The sequence below is a fragment of the Myotis yumanensis genome, unplaced genomic scaffold (genome assembly GCF_028538775.1).
Source record: "Myotis yumanensis isolate MYYU_CA2020_CCGP unplaced genomic scaffold, mMyoYum1.0.hap1 SCAF_1, whole genome shotgun sequence".
Taxonomy (NCBI): domain Eukaryota; kingdom Metazoa; phylum Chordata; class Mammalia; order Chiroptera; family Vespertilionidae; genus Myotis; species Myotis yumanensis.
Window position 1 is genome coordinate 130,889,872 of NW_027223752.1, and position 17,184 is coordinate 130,907,055.

General features: G+C 42.1%; 1 protein-coding gene across 1 annotated transcript; it reads right to left on the minus strand.

The window, feature by feature from the left end:
* Nucleotides 1-1,806: 1,806 nt before the first annotated feature.
* Nucleotides 1,807-9,920, minus strand: PNN (pinin, desmosome associated protein). The gene is made up of 9 exons (XM_070431777.1): nucleotides 9,754-9,920; nucleotides 9,031-9,102; nucleotides 8,564-8,632; nucleotides 7,485-7,557; nucleotides 7,274-7,368; nucleotides 7,030-7,105; nucleotides 5,637-5,792; nucleotides 5,420-5,558; nucleotides 1,807-4,239 (listed from the first exon to the last, which is right to left on the minus strand). Exons 1-9 carry the CDS (start codon nucleotides 9,864-9,866, stop codon nucleotides 2,867-2,869), a joined length of 2,166 nt encoding a protein of 721 aa, XP_070287878.1. The 5' UTR covers nucleotides 9,867-9,920; the 3' UTR covers nucleotides 1,807-2,866.
* Nucleotides 9,921-17,184: the final 7,264 nt, after the last annotated feature.

Sequence of the window (17,184 nt, forward strand, 5' to 3'; positions counted from 1 at the left end):
TCTAATATCCCTGCCTCCCTCAACAGTAAACTGTTCCTACTTTTACATTCTAACATTACTTATATCTGATCTTTGTAAGTATAATATAGTTCTCTGAATTCCATAAAATTTCACTTCTACGGAAAAGCATTAATTGGAAATAAAAACAAACTCAATTAAAAAAATGAAAGTTTCCAATTTATAAATGCACAAGTAAAATTAGTATTATTTCTATATACATCAGCAAAACGTTTCTCCCCCATGCCTTATACCATCACCACCACTCGCAACAACTGCGCTTAAAGCCAAAACTAGTCTTTTCTATAAGTACCATGAAAATTGTTCAAATTTTGCAGAAAAACGAGTGAACAAAATTTAACTTATACAAAGGATATTACATAAAATTATTTTTTATTCATAAAACAAGGACTTTAAAATACGTAACCCTTCTTTTAAATGATTTTATTGAGAGAAGGGACAGGGAGAAAGAATGATGGGAAAGTGATAGGCTGCCCTGACTAGGAATTGAACAGGCAACCTTTTGGTGTATGGGATGGATGCCCAAACGGAGCCACACTGGCCAATGAAGTTTGCCATCCCTTTTAAGTGGTTATCTTTTCCTCATCCTGGCACAGAAAAAGATTTGTACAGTAGCCCCCCCACCCATGGTGTTACCTGCAATTGAGATCAAAAGTATTAAATGGCAAAGGATACCCTGAAACTAGTCATCACATTCATATAACCTTTTATTATATTGTTTTTTTGTATTACTGGTAATTTCTTAACATGCCTAACTTTTTGTTTCCCTAGGACAGTGGTCGGCAAACCACGGCTCGCAAGCCACATGCAGCTCTTTGGCCCCTTGAGCATGGCTCTTCCATGAAATACCACGTGCGGGCGTGCACCTACACTGCAACTGAAACTTCGTGGCCCATGCGCAGAAGTCGTTTTTCAGCCTGGGCGAGTCTATTTTGAAGAAGTGGTGTTAGAAGTGGGGGGTGGGGGGGGCGGTCAGGTGATGGGATACGCAGCGAGGAGGAGGCAGGCACGATTCATTCACAAGTTGAGTGAGCCAGTCAGCAGTCTCATTGTGCAGTGGTTAGTGCTAGTCACGTCTGCAAATCACACACCGGTGACAAAGGATAGATGAAACAAGTATACAAGACAAATGTGGATGGGAGAGTTGGGAGTTGACCTCAGTGAACGTACCTCAATCAGATTGAGGACGTTTTTAGCAAAGGCCAGCCTAGGAGTACCCTAATTAATAACAATGTACCTACCTATACAGTTTAAGTTCAAAAAATTTGGCTCTCAAAAGAAATTTCAATCGTTGTACTGTTGATATTTGGCTCTGTTGACTTAGTTTGCCGACCACTGCCCTAGGATAAAACCATAGTATACATAGGGTTTGATACCATCCATATTTCAGGCATCCACTGGGAGCCTTAGGACATATCCCTCACAGATAAGGGCGAACTACTTACTGCTGGAGAGTATTAAAATCCCCAATGAAGCTATTCTTGGATAAAACTGGCCCAGGGATGCAGGTAGCTAGCTAGCCCCACATATGAGTTCTGTTCATTTACTGCTTATTTAGTACTCCAAGAAAGGATATTTTAGAGTTCTTTCCTTTAACCTGTTTACTTACATTTATACAATGCTGGAAATGCCTGTGGACATTTTATTACCATTTACTTGTCAAAGGAATGCATAATGAATGTTTAAAGTCAAACCTAAAGCTATATAGTCAAATGTTAAATTATGAACTCAAAAGTGCTCTCTTGTATAAAGCATCAAAAAGTTAATACAAGTACTAGTCTTAAGCAGTCACACAAATCTAAGCCACATTTATTTGCACATGTAATGGGCAACAGATACTCCAAACTCATACAAATTTATAAAACAACAAAGTTAATAATCACTTGGTACACTTGTGTTATCTTGTTTACAGATTCAAGTGTAGATGAACCTTCTTTATTTTGTAAACTTTCATACAATACTTCAACAAAAATTCTTGAAAACACTTATTGGCATGTTTCAGTTAGAGCCAACACAAAAGTTAAGACAAGACCACAAACTAAAAAACCAAGTTTAGAATATACTTTTCTACCTCCCTCCCCTGGAAAGAAGTGATTATTTTAACAGATGTATATGCCGCATCACAAAAGAAACAATGAAGACAAAAAATGTTCCCATAATTGTGAAGAAAATGCCAACCAAATCATACTGTTTTAATTTATATACCAAATGTATGGTGTAAATGAGATGGGAATAAAAATAACAAGGGAAATTAGAAAAAATAGTAAATCATCTTAAGAACTATGGCCCCCCCAAAGCTGCAAAGATCTGATTCTGACAACACAAAATAATTGTCTAAGGCAAATAAAATCGGAAACCTTTAAAGACATTCTAATCATGTTCGGTATCTAATGATACCGGCTGAAAATGATATCAAGAGGATATTTATTATACAAGTGTCGAGAACATCCCAAAACTAATGAAAGAAATGAGCATTTATTTCTACAAAAGCAAAGTATGATATAGAATTAGAAGGGAACAGACTTAAAGATTTACCTATTAAAATATACAGATTCTTACTGAAGAGAATAGGATATTTAAAAAAGATGACAAGGGATGTTAATCTTTTTTTATTATTATTATTTTTACATATTTTGGAACCTCACATAATTTTGATAAATAACTCTTACAAAATTATGCAAAAAGTACAAGAATGTCTGGTAAACAAACAGTCTGTATTTTCCAAAAAGATATTTTTACAACATGCAATTCTTAAGGCAGCATCCTCCTTACAAGGAAAGGTAATCCTTTTACTCATCAAGAAATCTTCTGCTGCAAAGAATAGGCTAAGAAAGCCTGGCTTCTTCCATTAACGCCTCTTGTCTTTCCTGTCTGATTTTCGGTCTCTTTCACTTCTTGAAGATCTTTTGCCTGATCGACTACTCTCTGATATAGACCTCTTTCTGTCGGACCGGGAATTCTTATCCTTTGATCCTTTTGTATCTCTACTACTGCCTCCTTTTGAAGATTTGTGACTCCTTTCTACTCCTGATGTATCCCTTCGCTTCCGCTCCACGCTCCTTCTGTGCTTTCTATCTCTATTATGTCCCCGGCCCCTACTCCGACTTCTACTCTCACTACTACTACTAGAGCTGCTGCTACTATCTCTGCTGCTGCTGCCACTTGTACTGGAGCTGCTACTGGAACTACTTCGACTACTACTACTGCCACTGCTGGAACTGCTTCCACTGCTGCTACTGGTTGAACTGCTACTAGAACTACTACTGCTACTGCTCCGACTTCTACTCTTGCTTGTTTTATTTCTAGCTCGACCTCTACTTCTGCTTCTAGTTTTGGTTTTGGATTTACTCTCCGGATGTACTGTCAAGACTGGCTCTACTGTCACCTCAGTGACTTTTACAGATCCTACAGGAAACTCCTTCCTTTCAGGTAGTAAATGCCCTTGCTCCTGAATAACCTGAGGTGATGACTGTACAACGGCTAATGGCAAAGTCTCAGGCTGAGAGAGAGGCTGGGGCTGGAGTACTGGTTGGGACTGAGATTGAAGCTGAGGCTGAGGCTGAGCCAGGGGCTGGGGCTGAGGCTGAGCCAGAGCCATAGGCTCGGGTTGGGGCTCAGATTCTTTCTCTTCTTTGTCCTCAGGCTCATTTTCCATTTCTAGAGCATTAGCATTCTCTTTCGAAGGAGAAAGAGACTTACATTCTTTCTCTGGCTCAACTTCAAATTCCATTTCTGGCTCCAATTCCTTGTTAGTTTCATTTTCTGAAGGTTCTACACTTTCAACTTGATTGGTTTCCATTACCTCCTGCTCAGCAATTACATTTTTGACACTCTCCACCATTTCTATCACATCCATAACTTCCTCAGGTTGACTATCTGGCTGCTTCTCACTTTCCCTTACCTCAGTTTCCTCTTCCATCTTAACCTCCATTTCCTGTTTTTGTTCCTCCTCCTCCTGTTCTTTCTCTGCATCACTATGAACTATACTTATTTCCTTTTCCTCTTCCTCTCCTGCTTCCTCTATTTCTACATCATTGTGCTGATTACCTGTCTCCTCCAACTCTTCCTCTCGCTGAGCCACCTTACCCTCTTCTTGTTCCGCCTTCTGTTCTTCATTACGCACCACCTGATGCTCTTTTTCCTTCATTGATTGTCTTCTAGGCCTAGCCTCCATTTTATTTATTTGTTCTGCAAATTCGATGCGTCTACTTTCAAATAAAGCTATAAAGAATAAAAATTTACATGTGTGAAATTTATTATGATTAAGAACATTCAGCCACAACTTGACACCTGGCCACAAACTTGTCACTGAGCTTTATCTAAATGTCTTTTTGTAAAGAAATAATGATGTCCTAGCTGGTTTGGTTCAGTGGATAGAGTGTTGGCCTGTGGACCAAAGGGTCCTGGGTTTGATTCCAGTCAAGGGCACATATCTCTGTTGTAGGCTCCTCCCCGGCCCTAGTCAGGGCATGTGCAGGAGGTAACCAATCAATGTGTTTCTCTCACATTGATATTTCTCTCTTTCCCTCTCTCTAAAAATCAATAGAAAAGTATCCTCGGGTGAGGATTAAAAAAAGGGGGAAAAATGATAAAAGTTAATTATGGCAAATAAGTAATTATAAATTCACATAAAATGACAAAAGCAACGATCCATTGGAAACCAAGAAATTAATCGCCACAGCCTACACTGCTCAGCGGTTAGAGCGTGGGCCTGTGCATCGAAGGTTCATGGGTTCAATTTCTGATCAAGGGGCATATACCCGGGTTGCAGGCTGGATCCCTGGCCCTGCTGGTTGGGTGTATGAGGGAGGCAACATTGAAGTTTTTCTCTCTCTCCTTCCCTTCCCCCCTTCCACTTTAAAATTCCATGGAAAAAATAGCCTCAGGTGAGGATTAAAATAAACAAATTAGTTGCATCATATTACCTATGTGACAATCTTTTGCTATTTAATTTTATGCTAGTAGAAAAGACAAAAAACTTCCTTCAAATAATAAATTTTATGGTACATCATGCATTAATTTTTCTGATCCTTAGAAATCATCTAATCACCTTAGCAGTATCTACCCTTCTGTGTGTGCTCCCCCTCTATGGACTACATTCATGTTCTATGTTCACTTTTTCTTGCTTCATTGTATTTATGTCTGCCTACTAAAAAGTATCAAGCAAAAAAAAGGTCATCTCACTCAAATGCATAATATACATATGAATTGAGCACCACCTACAAAATATGAAAGTTTCTGGTTAAACTACATCATTAAACAAATGATCCTCCTGTACTTCAAATACATTAGTATATTATTTTTAAAATCAACTATTATAGGAAACAAAAAAATATGCATGTATGAGTGTATTGCCTTACCCATTAGGAATATTTCAATGGATCTCTTCATATACACTTACCATTCATTTTTCTCTGTGACTCTTCTATTAGTTTTTGGGTAGCTGGACACATTCTTCCGGGAATATAGAACAAATGGGGCTTTGTCTTAGTTCTTATATATTTAATTATCTTGGCATTATGCTCATTCCATTCTTCTTGCTAAAGAAAAGGTAAAAAGATCAATGCTTTTGAAACATGGATTATCAATATTAGAATTTGAAAATACTACCCACTCACCAGCTGCGCAAGCTCAACCTTCTGCTCTAAAAGCCGCAGTTCTGTCTGTTTTGCACGCCTCTCTTCAAATAGTTCTCTCCTCTCATTTTCAACCTGCTTTCTCTCCTCTTCTGCCTGCACTTCAAGTTTTTGTTCAATTTCCTGGCGTCTCTTTTGCTAAAGATAAATAACGAACTTTAAGATCTCATTACATACCGATTACGTGAAACATAACAATTTCACTAAATTATCTACATATGTGATTCACATTTGCAATTCAAAGTACCAACTAATTCAAACTTAGCACTACTTAGCATTTGAGACTGAAATATCTCTTTCAGGAAATGAAGACTGAAGCTTTCACATGTAAAAATCTAAATTTTAAAGCTATTAGCCAATAATATCAGAAACTTCTATTCCAACATGACTTTTAGGTTAAGATTCATAAATTAACCACAAAAAAAGTCTTTTTAAGTAGGCTGTCTTCAGTTATTCTTTCTGAATAAAAAAATCCGACAGCCCTAGCTGGTCTGGCTCAGTGACAGAGCGTCAGCCTATGGACTAAAGGGTCCCGGGTTCGATTCTGATCAAGGGCATATGCCTGGGTTGCGGGCTTGATCCCCAGTAAGGGGCGTGCAGGAGGCAGCCAATCAATGATTCTCTCTCATCACTGATGTTTCTCTCTCTCTCCCTTCCTCTCTGAAATCAATAAAAAAATAGTTAAAAAAAAAATCCAATAGACGTGATATCCTAATGAATTAACTAGTCACACTTTCTCTCCGTCTATTAAAAAAATACTTACTATTCACACATTAAAATGCTTAAGCCTTTTATATTCTGTAGTAAAGTTAATACATACAAACTGTAATAAGTTTATTAATCTCCTATAACTGAATTGTTTCTCCCTTTCCAATATAAGTTCTTCCCTAAGAAGCAGTAACTTGGGTGCTCAACTCTACAGACATAATTTTGTACCTTCAGCAAAATAAAAGCTTCTAGAAAGATGACACATTTAAATAAACTGTGAAGGGCAGTAAACTTTTATGCTTTTGGTTCTAGAGTGCTAAGTACTACCCAAGTGTGAAAATAAGTCTAAAAAAAAATCAGAATTATTGAACTAGCACCAATGATGAGTTCAACTTCCTTGTTGAAGAAAATGAGCTTATCGAGCTTGCGTTCTCCTGACTCACAGCCCACAGTTCTTTACAAGGAAGTTCACTCAATTACTTCACAGCACCTTAAGAAAAAATCGGCTGATGGTTAATAAGTTAACTCCAGAAAAGTTTTGTTTTTCCTTGGCTCCATTTCAGGCTTGCAATTAAATCTTAGGAGAGCTTTTTGGCTCTTTTTAAAAACATAAGCAACTTCTTTTTATAATATAAGTAAAGAAAGTAAATAAAAATTGCATTAATACCCTTTCAGTAGCGACAGTGGACTCCTGTTTAAATTTCTGAAGGGTGCCCATCAACAAGCCAAATATTCGCCGGTTCCTAAGGAACAGAAAAAGAAAATTTAATTTCAATAAAATCTACTTCATTTAAACCTGCCATTTCCTAAAAAGAAACATACTATAGCCACTTGGACAAATGCTTAAATTTTCTTAAAATTGCATTATTTGAAAAGCTCCCCACCCCCCACCCTGAAGTCACAAAAGTTACCTTTGCTTTCCTTTTTCATCCATATTTTGATCCTGGATAAGGTCTCTCCGTGTACGCTCTTTGGAGGTAGCTACAACTGAAGACTGCAAAGCTGGCTATAGTAGAAAAGAAAATCTCAGTGACTTAACAAGCATATGGGTGGTACTCTTCAAAGTGTTGTAAGATGAAAATACTAATTCATCCTCTAAGAAGTTCTTTTAATCTCAATTACCTTTTTAACATCATCATCCTCTGGGTCGCTTTCTTGGCGTGATTCTCTCCTCGTCCGACGCTCCCCGCCCAGCCTGTCATAGGAAAAATAATTTAAATGACCACTACAGAATTTGACTTAAGTGCATACCTAGAGTAAATGATTACTTTTTCTAGGACTTTTTCAGAAACCTCATTCTATCAGTCCCCATCCCATTTTACTTTTTCCTCTAATAGTGAAAGAATAAAATATAACATCACTGCCCAATCCAGACTTTGATCTCCTTTCCTTCTCAAACTGGCTGTTTTTGCAGTATGAGACAGAAAAGTGGCACAAATTAACTATGTTCTCAATCTTATTTGTCTCATAACCTTCATTTTGGGAATATTTATTATCATTAGCGAAAAACTGAGTTTTGAGTGAAACTGCGTGTCTCAGTGACCAAAAGTAACCAACCACACAGGATGGTCTAATTGTAAATTCCTATCTGTGCAGGCAATGGCTGTCCCAGGCCCTACAGCTTCCTTAGCAAAGGTCAATCTTTATCTCAAGTGATCTCTGTCCATTGCTGGTAAGCACCTGGGATAACTTACCTTTGAAGTGACAGAGTAATTCTTTTCTAGACCCTGCAAGGCACACCTGCAGGCTGCACAGCCCAATACCTCGTTGTTACTGCTGTCTTGTTCCCACTACCATCTCTATGCACCATAGATGTTAATTAGCCATCCTGTACCCACCAGTGTAAAATAACGTGTCTCTCCATTTTGCTTTTCACCAATACCAGAGATGTCCCTGCTTTGCTTTCTCCAGCCTCCTTTATCACCAATGGGTTCCATATCCCTCCTTACGTCTCCTCCCTTTATTGTAATGTATAAAATAAGTACCAAACTGCCCCTCTCCAAAGCATTTTCTCCATCCGTTGAGATTTTTCTTTCTGGGCATATACCCAAAGCTCAAATAAACTCTTTTAAAACTTTTCTATAGGCTGGTTATTATTTCATCGACAAACAGTATTTACTATGTACTTACATTTGTATGCTACCTCAGAAAAGGTAACATAATTATGCCTTCAGAACCTTTTCTTCAATGTTTCAACATACCTACTGACTGCCCCTTCAAGGTCTCTCTGTTTGGCTGGGGGTCCTCCTCCACTATCTGAGAATCCACGCCTGCGATTAAAAATGTCCAACAGAAAGCACTTGAAATTTAAGACAAACGATACTGCCATTTAGCAAGAGAGTTCACATTTTTAAGTATCTTTCCAATCCCAGCAACCTTAAACGGGCACTCACTCCAAGATACTTTCATAGCATTTTTTAAAAAACCCACCAGAACAAATTAAGTTTACACAAAACTGGCACAGTTAACATATTCCTCAAGCTCCAGTTTTTGCCTATAAATGAAGTTACAAGGTAACCGTGAAGAAACCACGGCTGATGACAGCTTTAAACACAGACATTTCTAACACTGGTCCTACCGCGAATTTTGTTTAGAAAGACATGTTCGTGTAGCGTTAGAAGCACCGGTTAGGTCTTAGCATATGAATGAAGTCCAAAGGAAATCTTACCTCAGCAATAAACTACCACGTCCTCTACCTCCACCAGGACCAGAAAGGGCCAGCAATCTGGCTTGGATGGGCCTGCAAGACAGTCACAGTCAGTGCAAAAATCACACGTGGACACACCGAATGCATTTCATTCACGGGGGAGGTTCATCGTGAGGGAAAAAAAACCACGTAAACTCCAAAAAGACGTCCCAAATCCGCGTGTTTGAAAAGGGGCAGGAGGCCCAATTTAACTTCCTTATTTTCATTCCTTCAAGCCGATACCACACACACCGTACTGACCGCGCGGACACACTTGAATCGGTTCCTAACTTGGCCCACCCCGAGGCAGCCGCACGTGGACGAGCGCCGGGGAGCCGGGCGGCCACGGGTCCCGGGAGGGCCTGCGGGCGCCGGCGGGTGGTCGGCGGGGGCGGGGCCTGGTGCGGCAGCTCGGGGCCCGCAAAGCCAGGGCGGGAAGCGGCGGTGCCGGCCTTCCTCCCCACAGGCCTGGAGGCCGCCGGCGCGCCCAGGCCGCGCGGTCCTACCTCACGCACCTGAGCCCGGGGACCTACGGCGGGAGCCCTGGAGACTCCCCACCTCACCGAAGACCGGGTTCCACCGCCGCCCCGGGAACAGGCCTCGATGTAACAGCCTTCTCCTAGCGGGCCGCCCTCCCCGCCCCCAATTCACCTCAGCCGGATGATGGCTGCCTCTCGGAGCCCGCATTTCTCACCCGGCCCTTACCTCACGTCATTCGGATCCCGCCCGGTGAGCTTGCGAATATTCTCATCCACGTTCTTTAGGCTCTCTTTGGCCTTTTCTAGCTGCTCCTGCAAAGTTCTCACTGCGACCGCCATCTTCTCCCTGCTGCAGGCTTCGAGACTGCTCCTCAGGCCGCGCCGGGCTGTGTCGCGCCGCCAGACGCAGGAGGATTGACAGCTGGGCTCAGCCAATGACGGTGGGCGTAGTTTTCGGCTTCAACCAACAGCAACCGGAAGGGGGAGAATCTGCCGGCCTGTGACGCTGGGCCAATGAGAAGTCCGCCAGCCGGGCCCTCCCCCCCACATGTAGCTGCGGGCGGCCGGGCTCGCTGTTGGCGCAGTCGCGGGGCGGGATTGTGAGTCCTTGGGTCTTTGGAGGGACGCGCTCGTCGGCTCGCTCTCCAGAGGAGGAGCGCGGAGGTTTGCAGCCCTTTTAATCCGTCATGTGACGAGCTTTACGCTGTTTAGCCTCCTAATCCCCTCAGAGTGGGTGGGAAGGCGAGTCTGTTCACCCACCCACCCACCCCCATCAGTGATTAGGAAAGGGTGCGGCTGTTCTGTTGGTGCGCATGCCCAGAGAGTGTTGGGGGGGAGCAGTCTTTCTCCCCCCCATTAGGTTAAACCAAAATTAGCGGAGGGAAACAAAGAATGAAGAAACAGGAAAAGTCATTAAACGTAATAGCTAACAGTTACTTTTTTTTTTTTTTTTTTTTTAAATTAAATCTTTATTGTTCAGATTATTACATTTGTTCCTCTTTTTTCCCCCCATAACTCCCCTCCTTCCAGCTCCCACCCCACCCTCCACCCTCACTCCCCACCCACTGTGTTCATCCATAGGTGCATGATTTTTGTCCAGTCACTTCCCGCATCTCCCACACCCCTTTTTCCCCCAAGAATAGTCAGTCTATTCCCTTTCTATGTCCCTGATTCTATTATAATCACCAGTTCATTCTGTACATCAGGTTATTTATTCACTTGATTCTTAGATTCATTTGTTGATAGATGCATGTTTGTTGTTCATAATTTGTATCTTTACCTTTTTCTTCTTCTTCCTCTTCTTAAAGGATACCTTTCAGCATTTCATATAATACTGGTTTGGCAGTGATGAACTCCTTTAGCTTTTCCTTATCTGTGAAGCTCTTTATCTGACCTTCAATTCTGAATGATAGCTTTGCTGGATAAAGTAATCTTGGTTGTAGGTTCTTGGTATTCAGCACTTTGAATATTTCTTGCCATTCCCTTCTGGCCTGCAAAGTTTCTGTTGAGAAATCAGCTGACAGTCGTATGGGTATTCCCTTGTAGGTAATTGAGCCTCTTTCTCTTGCTGCTTTTAAGATTTTCTCTTTGTCTTTTGCTCTTGGCATTTTAATGATGATGTGTCTTGGTGTGGTCCTCTTTGGATTCCTTTTGTTTGGGGTTCTCTGCGCTTCTTGGACCTGTAAGTCCATTTCTTTCACCAGGTGGGGGAAGTTTTCTGCCATTATTTCTTGAAATAGGTTTTCAATATCTTGCTGTCTCTCATCTTCTGGCACTCCAATGACTCTGATATTAGACCGCTTAAAGCTGTCCCAGAGGCTCCTTACACTATCTTCACACTTTCGGATTCTTTTTTCATTTTGCTTTTCCAATTGGGTGTTTTTTGTCGAATCTTTGGTTTGATTATTGTACTCCTCTGGTCTGCTATTGGGTATAATATTCTTTATTTCAGTCCGTGTATGCTTACTTTCTAATTTCTTTATCGTAGCATCGAGGGTCTCATTAGTTTTCGTGAGGCTCTGCACAAATTTATGGCAAGCCCTCAAAATTGCAATTCTTAGCTCCATATCCTCCATTTCTGTCATGTTTTTTTGTCTCCGCATCTTTTATGCTTTCTTGGTGCACCCCCTTGTGGTCTCTGTGCGCAGTCTTGTTCTAGCCAAGCCTTAATTGTTGTAGTTAACACTAGAGGGGTTTGACCACCAGGCCGGCTGGCTGTGGAAATCAGCTGTGTGGAAAACGTCTGCCTTCTGGGGAGGCGCTAATCCAGCCTTTGCCTGAGGCAATCGGCAAATGGCTGTGCGCAGGTTTTGGGCGGGGCGGGATCAGCAGGGCGGGCGGAGGGAGCAGTTATGGCCACGCTCAGTCCCGTTCCCAGAGGCTCTGCTTCTCAGAACCCCGGCAGCCGCTGCAAACCTCGGAGAGAAAGCTGCCCTCAGGTCCCAACTGATGCCGGATAATCCCGCTTCTCCCGTTTGAGTCTGGGTCCCTAGAGACTCGCCCGGATCTGGAGCCCAGAGTCTGAGACTCACTCCCGGCAGAAAACGACAACCGCGCCCTCAGCCACCAGCCCGCTTTGCGCGCGCACCTCGGTACCTTTGTATTTTCCACACTGCGCCGCCTCTGAGCCTCGATTTGCTGTTCTCTTTCCTTCTAGTTGTAGAGTCTCTCTTCAGCCAGCCTTCCTGTGGTTCTGGGTGATGTCCGTTCAGTCTTTTAGTTGTATTTTTGAAATGGTTGTTTGCGGCAGCGGTCTCCGGTGTTTACCTACGCCGCCATCTTGGTCTCTCAGCTAACAGTTACTTTGAAGACACTGTGTGAAACGCTTTACGTGCCTTATGCCTCTCAATCGCTTTAAGAAAATGCCCGTTTTTCCTGATAAGGAGACTGAGTCTGGGGATACTGTCCCTGTCCCTAGTCTGGCCAGCCCTCGAATCAGTTGGCTCAGACCCTAAGGCTCCAGTAGTCTTAGCATATTAGACATACTAATTTAGTATAAGAAGCGCCAGGAGTCTTAGCATATGAATTAAGTCCCAAGGACATCCTACCTCAGCAATAAACTATCACGTCCTCCACCTCCACCAGGACCAGAATGGGCCAGCAATCTGACTTGGATGGGCCTTCAAGATATTTACAACAAAAAAGCAACTACGAGACATGAGACAGTCATTAGCCTCTACACCTGGTCCAGAGCTGGTTAGCTTAAGATGGGGTCCAGGGAGCCCATGCTATTGTTAGTTGTGTGTGTGTGTGTGTGTGTGTGTGTGCGCGCGTGTGCGAGAGAGAGAGAGAGAGAGAGAGAGAGAGAGAGAGAGAGAGAGATGGTTGTTCAGCTTCTGGTTCTGCTCTACCTGTGTTGCCAACAGAAAAAAAAAAAAATATATATATATATATATACACACACACATATATATAATACTAGAGGTCAGGTGCACAAAATTCGTGCACTGGATGGGGGAGGTCCCTCAGCCCGGCCTGCGCCCTCTCGCAGTCCAGGAGCCCTTGGTGGATGTCCAACTGATGGCTTAGGCCTGCTCCCTGTGCACTTAGAGTGGGGAATGGGCCTAAGCCATCAGTCGGACATTCTTAGTGCTACTGCAGAGGTGGGAGAGGTTCCCACCACCACCACTGCACTCGCCAGCCGTAAGCCTGGCTTCTGGCTGAGTGGCACTCCCCCTGTGGGAGTGCACTGACCGCCATGGGGAAGCTCCTGCATTGAGTGTCTGCCTCTGGTGATCAATGCACATCATAGTGACCCATCATTCCGCCGTTGGGCTGAATGTGAGAGGGCGCAGGCCAGGCCGAGGGACCCCACCAGTGCACAATCGGAGCTGGGGAGGGGCACAGGAGGTTGACCAGCTGGGAAGAGACAGCAGGAGGGCTCCAGGGCGTGTCTGGCCTGTCTCGCTTAGTCCCAATTGGCCGGACCCTAGCAGCCAGCTAACCTACCAGAGAGTCTGCCCCCTGGTGGTCAGTGCACATCATAGCAAGCAGTTGAGCGGCTTTCGCATATCATTAGCATATTATGCTTTGATTGGTTGAACAGCTGATCACATGACTAGACACTTAGCATATTATGCTTTTATTATATAGGATATCCTATATAATAAAAAGCTAATATGCAAATCGACCGAATGGTGGAATGACCGGTCGCTATGATGCACACTGACCACCAGGGGGCAGATGCTCAATGCAAGAGCTGCCCCTGGTGTTCAGTGCGCACCCACAGGGGGAGCGCTGCTCAGCCAGAAGCCGGGCCCACGGCTGGCGAGTGCAGCAGTGGTGACGGGAGCCTCTCCTGCCTCCCAGGCAGCGCCAAGGATGTCCAACTGACAGCTTGGGGAGGGGGAGTACGGGGAGCAGGCCTAAGCTGTCAGTTGGACATTCCCTGAGGGCTCCTTGACTGCGAGAGGGTGCCGGCCAGGCTGAGGGACCACCCAAGTGCATGAATTTCATGCACTGGGTCTCTAGTATATGTGTTTGTGTGTGTGTGTGTGTGTGTGTGTGTATATATATATATATATATATATATATATATATATATAAATAAAATAGCTCAGAAAGCATTTTCTCATACAAACAATTTTACAAATAACCTTTGGGTTCTCATTTTCATCTGTTAGCAGGCAACCTCCTGGCACCAAGCATTAGCAAGTCAACTGTATTTAACTCCAGTAACCATCTTAATTCACCCAACCTTTAAATGCTCCTCCCATGTAGAAGCAGCAACCTAGGCTCTGAGGATAAATCCTAGAGTAAGATAGGTGTGGTTCCTGCTTTTCTGGAGTTTATAAACTCCTCAGGGAGCAAAGATCATTCATATACTGATTCATTCAACAAATATCCAGTGAGCGCTTATTATGTGCCAGCCACTATTCCAAGAAGTTGGATACATGAGTGTACAAAAAAGATCTGTTCCCTCAAGGAGCTTGGGAGCAGAAAGAGTGTGAAGACAGAGGACAAACATCAGTAAATTATGTAGCATGTTAGTGAAAGAGAGCAGACTATGCCAAGCCAACATGTGCCAGTTGGGCATATGAATTATTTTGAGCTGAATGAAGTTAAGACCCAGCAGACTTAAGAAAAATGTTTACCACTCCCTAACTACCTACAGTAATTTAGTTAGGGGGCCTGGACCAGAAAGAGATATTACCAGAGTTAACTTTTCTTTTTTTTTTTTTTTTAATATATTTTATTGATTTTTCACAGAGAGGAAGGGAGAGAGATAGAGAGAGTTAGAAACATCGATGAGAGAGAAACATCGATCAGCTGCCTCTTGCACATCCCCCACCGGGGATGTGCCCGCAACCCAGGTACATGCCCTTGACCGGAATCGAACCCGGGACCTCTCAGTCCTCAGGCTGACGCTCTATCCACTGAGCCAAACCGGTTTCAGCTCTTTCTTTTTTTTAAAAATTAAATTTATTTGGTGCCATTGGTTAATAAGATTATATGTTTCAAGTGTACAATATTATAGTACATAATCTGAGAGAGAACATTTTATCTGAAAGGCTTGCCTGCATAACTTGGCAAACATCTGATTACCAAACATCTGCTCTTCTACCTGTGAGTTGTCCTCCCATTTGAAGCCCCAGGTTCCTAGCTCAGGACAGCATATAAACCTAAATTGCCTGTCTTTGGGGTCTCATATTTTTATGGAGCTTCCAAATTCATGAAATTAAATTTATTTTCCTCCTGTTAATCTATTTAAGTCAACTTAATTATTAAACCAGCCAACAAACCTAGAAGGTCTAGAAGGAAAACTTTTCCACCCCAGCATTAGAAAGGAAGAAGTGCTATTGAAAAAAAAAAGCGAAAGTAAAGCTAGGTAAGAAGGATGAGGATTAATGAATAACTATTTCTTTCTGATTATGAGCATACCTGGTCTCTGACCCATATTACAATCCCATGTTGCAGGCAGTACATGAACCAGGAGGATGTTGCAGAAGTAGATCCTAACACCAAATAGAAAAGTGTTTCCATAAAAAAATGCTTTTAGAGTTAACCAAAACCAGGATCTATTCCTGTTTCCAAAGGATCTTTTACTTGGATCCTGGCCAATTTAACATAGTCTGCTTTATGGGGAGAGAATCAGTGAAATGTTGTGTTCAACATTTACGGTAGTAGATACTCAATAAATGTTTCCCCTCCATTCTCCAAAATATTCTAAGAATTCCATGTTATTGTAGTTTGAGAAGTCAACCTTAATAAGTTGGTCAATTGCTTACTCTTCAACCTCAATAGAGAGCCTGGATTCCTCCTATTCCTTGGTGGTGGTGATGAAGAAAAAATGCAATTGGGCCCTAACTGGTTTGGCTCAGTGGATAGAGGGTCAGCCTACGGACTAAAAGGTCCCAGGCTTGATTCTGGTCAAGGGCATGTACCTTGGTTGCAGGCACATCCCCAGTAGAGGGTGTGCAGGAGGCAGCTGATGGATGTTTCTCTCTCATTGATATTTCTAACTCTCCCTCTCCCTTCCTCTCTGTAAAATATCAATAAAAACATTTTTTTTTAAAAAGAATGCAATTGGGACATAAAGGACCTGACTTCACATGGGAAATTGTAGTGCTGGAAAAATTAAGATTATGTTTTCAAAATTACACTATTTAGTGTTTTCAAAAACTCAGGTGGAACTTTTATGCTTATTTTATGTGATGATCAAATAAAGTGATCCAAGCATTAGAAGAGACATGTAAAGAAAAAGCTACCATAATTCCAGTTGTGGGACATGATCTTAAATTCCTGTGAAAGGATATGAAGAGTTGAGAGGTTAAAAATTTGAGAAAACTCAATATGTTAATTTTGGGGAAGCAATAATTAATTGGAAAAAAATCTGCTTTGTCAATTATTAAGACAAGAGCTAATCACATGCTAAGCAACACATTTAACTAATCCAAATTTGCGAAATTTAAGAGATACAGTGTACATATATCTAACATGGGTATTTGCATTGCTTTAGTTGTTTCACATCTGTCATGGGTTATTATGAACTCTATCCCACAACAACGTTGCTTTTCTGAAGTCTTTAGCACTTTTTCTATTCACTGAATTCTCTGATTAATTTGTGTCTTCTGGTTCAAGAGTATCTAGTTCTTTGCTTACTTCCTTGCCTCTTCCTAGTGTCCAAAATGGCTTTAAATCGTCTTTCTACCTAGGCTTAAACTAATATGGATTGGGATAATTTCTCAATATATCTAAAATGTATAGCCTGAAAAATTATGATTTATTCACTGTTTTTACAACTTTTCATATTAAACATAGGGCAGGAAGTGGAAGCTTTGGATGAAGCCTATAGACCAGCAGTTCTCAACCTGTGGGTCTCGACCCCTTTGGGGGTCGAAGGACCCTTTCCCAGGGGTCGCCTAAGACCATCGGAAAACACATATATAATTACATATTGTTTTTGTAATTAATCACTATGCTTTAATTATGTTCAATTTGTAACAATGAAAATACACCCTGCATATCAATATTTACATTACGCTTCATAACAGTAGCAAAATTACAGTTATGAAGTAGCAACAAAATTAATTTTATGGTTGGGGGTCACCACAACATGAGGAACTGTACTAAAGGGTCGCGGCATTAGGAAGGTTGAGAACCACTGCTATAGACATTCTTGTCGGTTCATCCAACTCCCAGGAAATTAACACGGAGG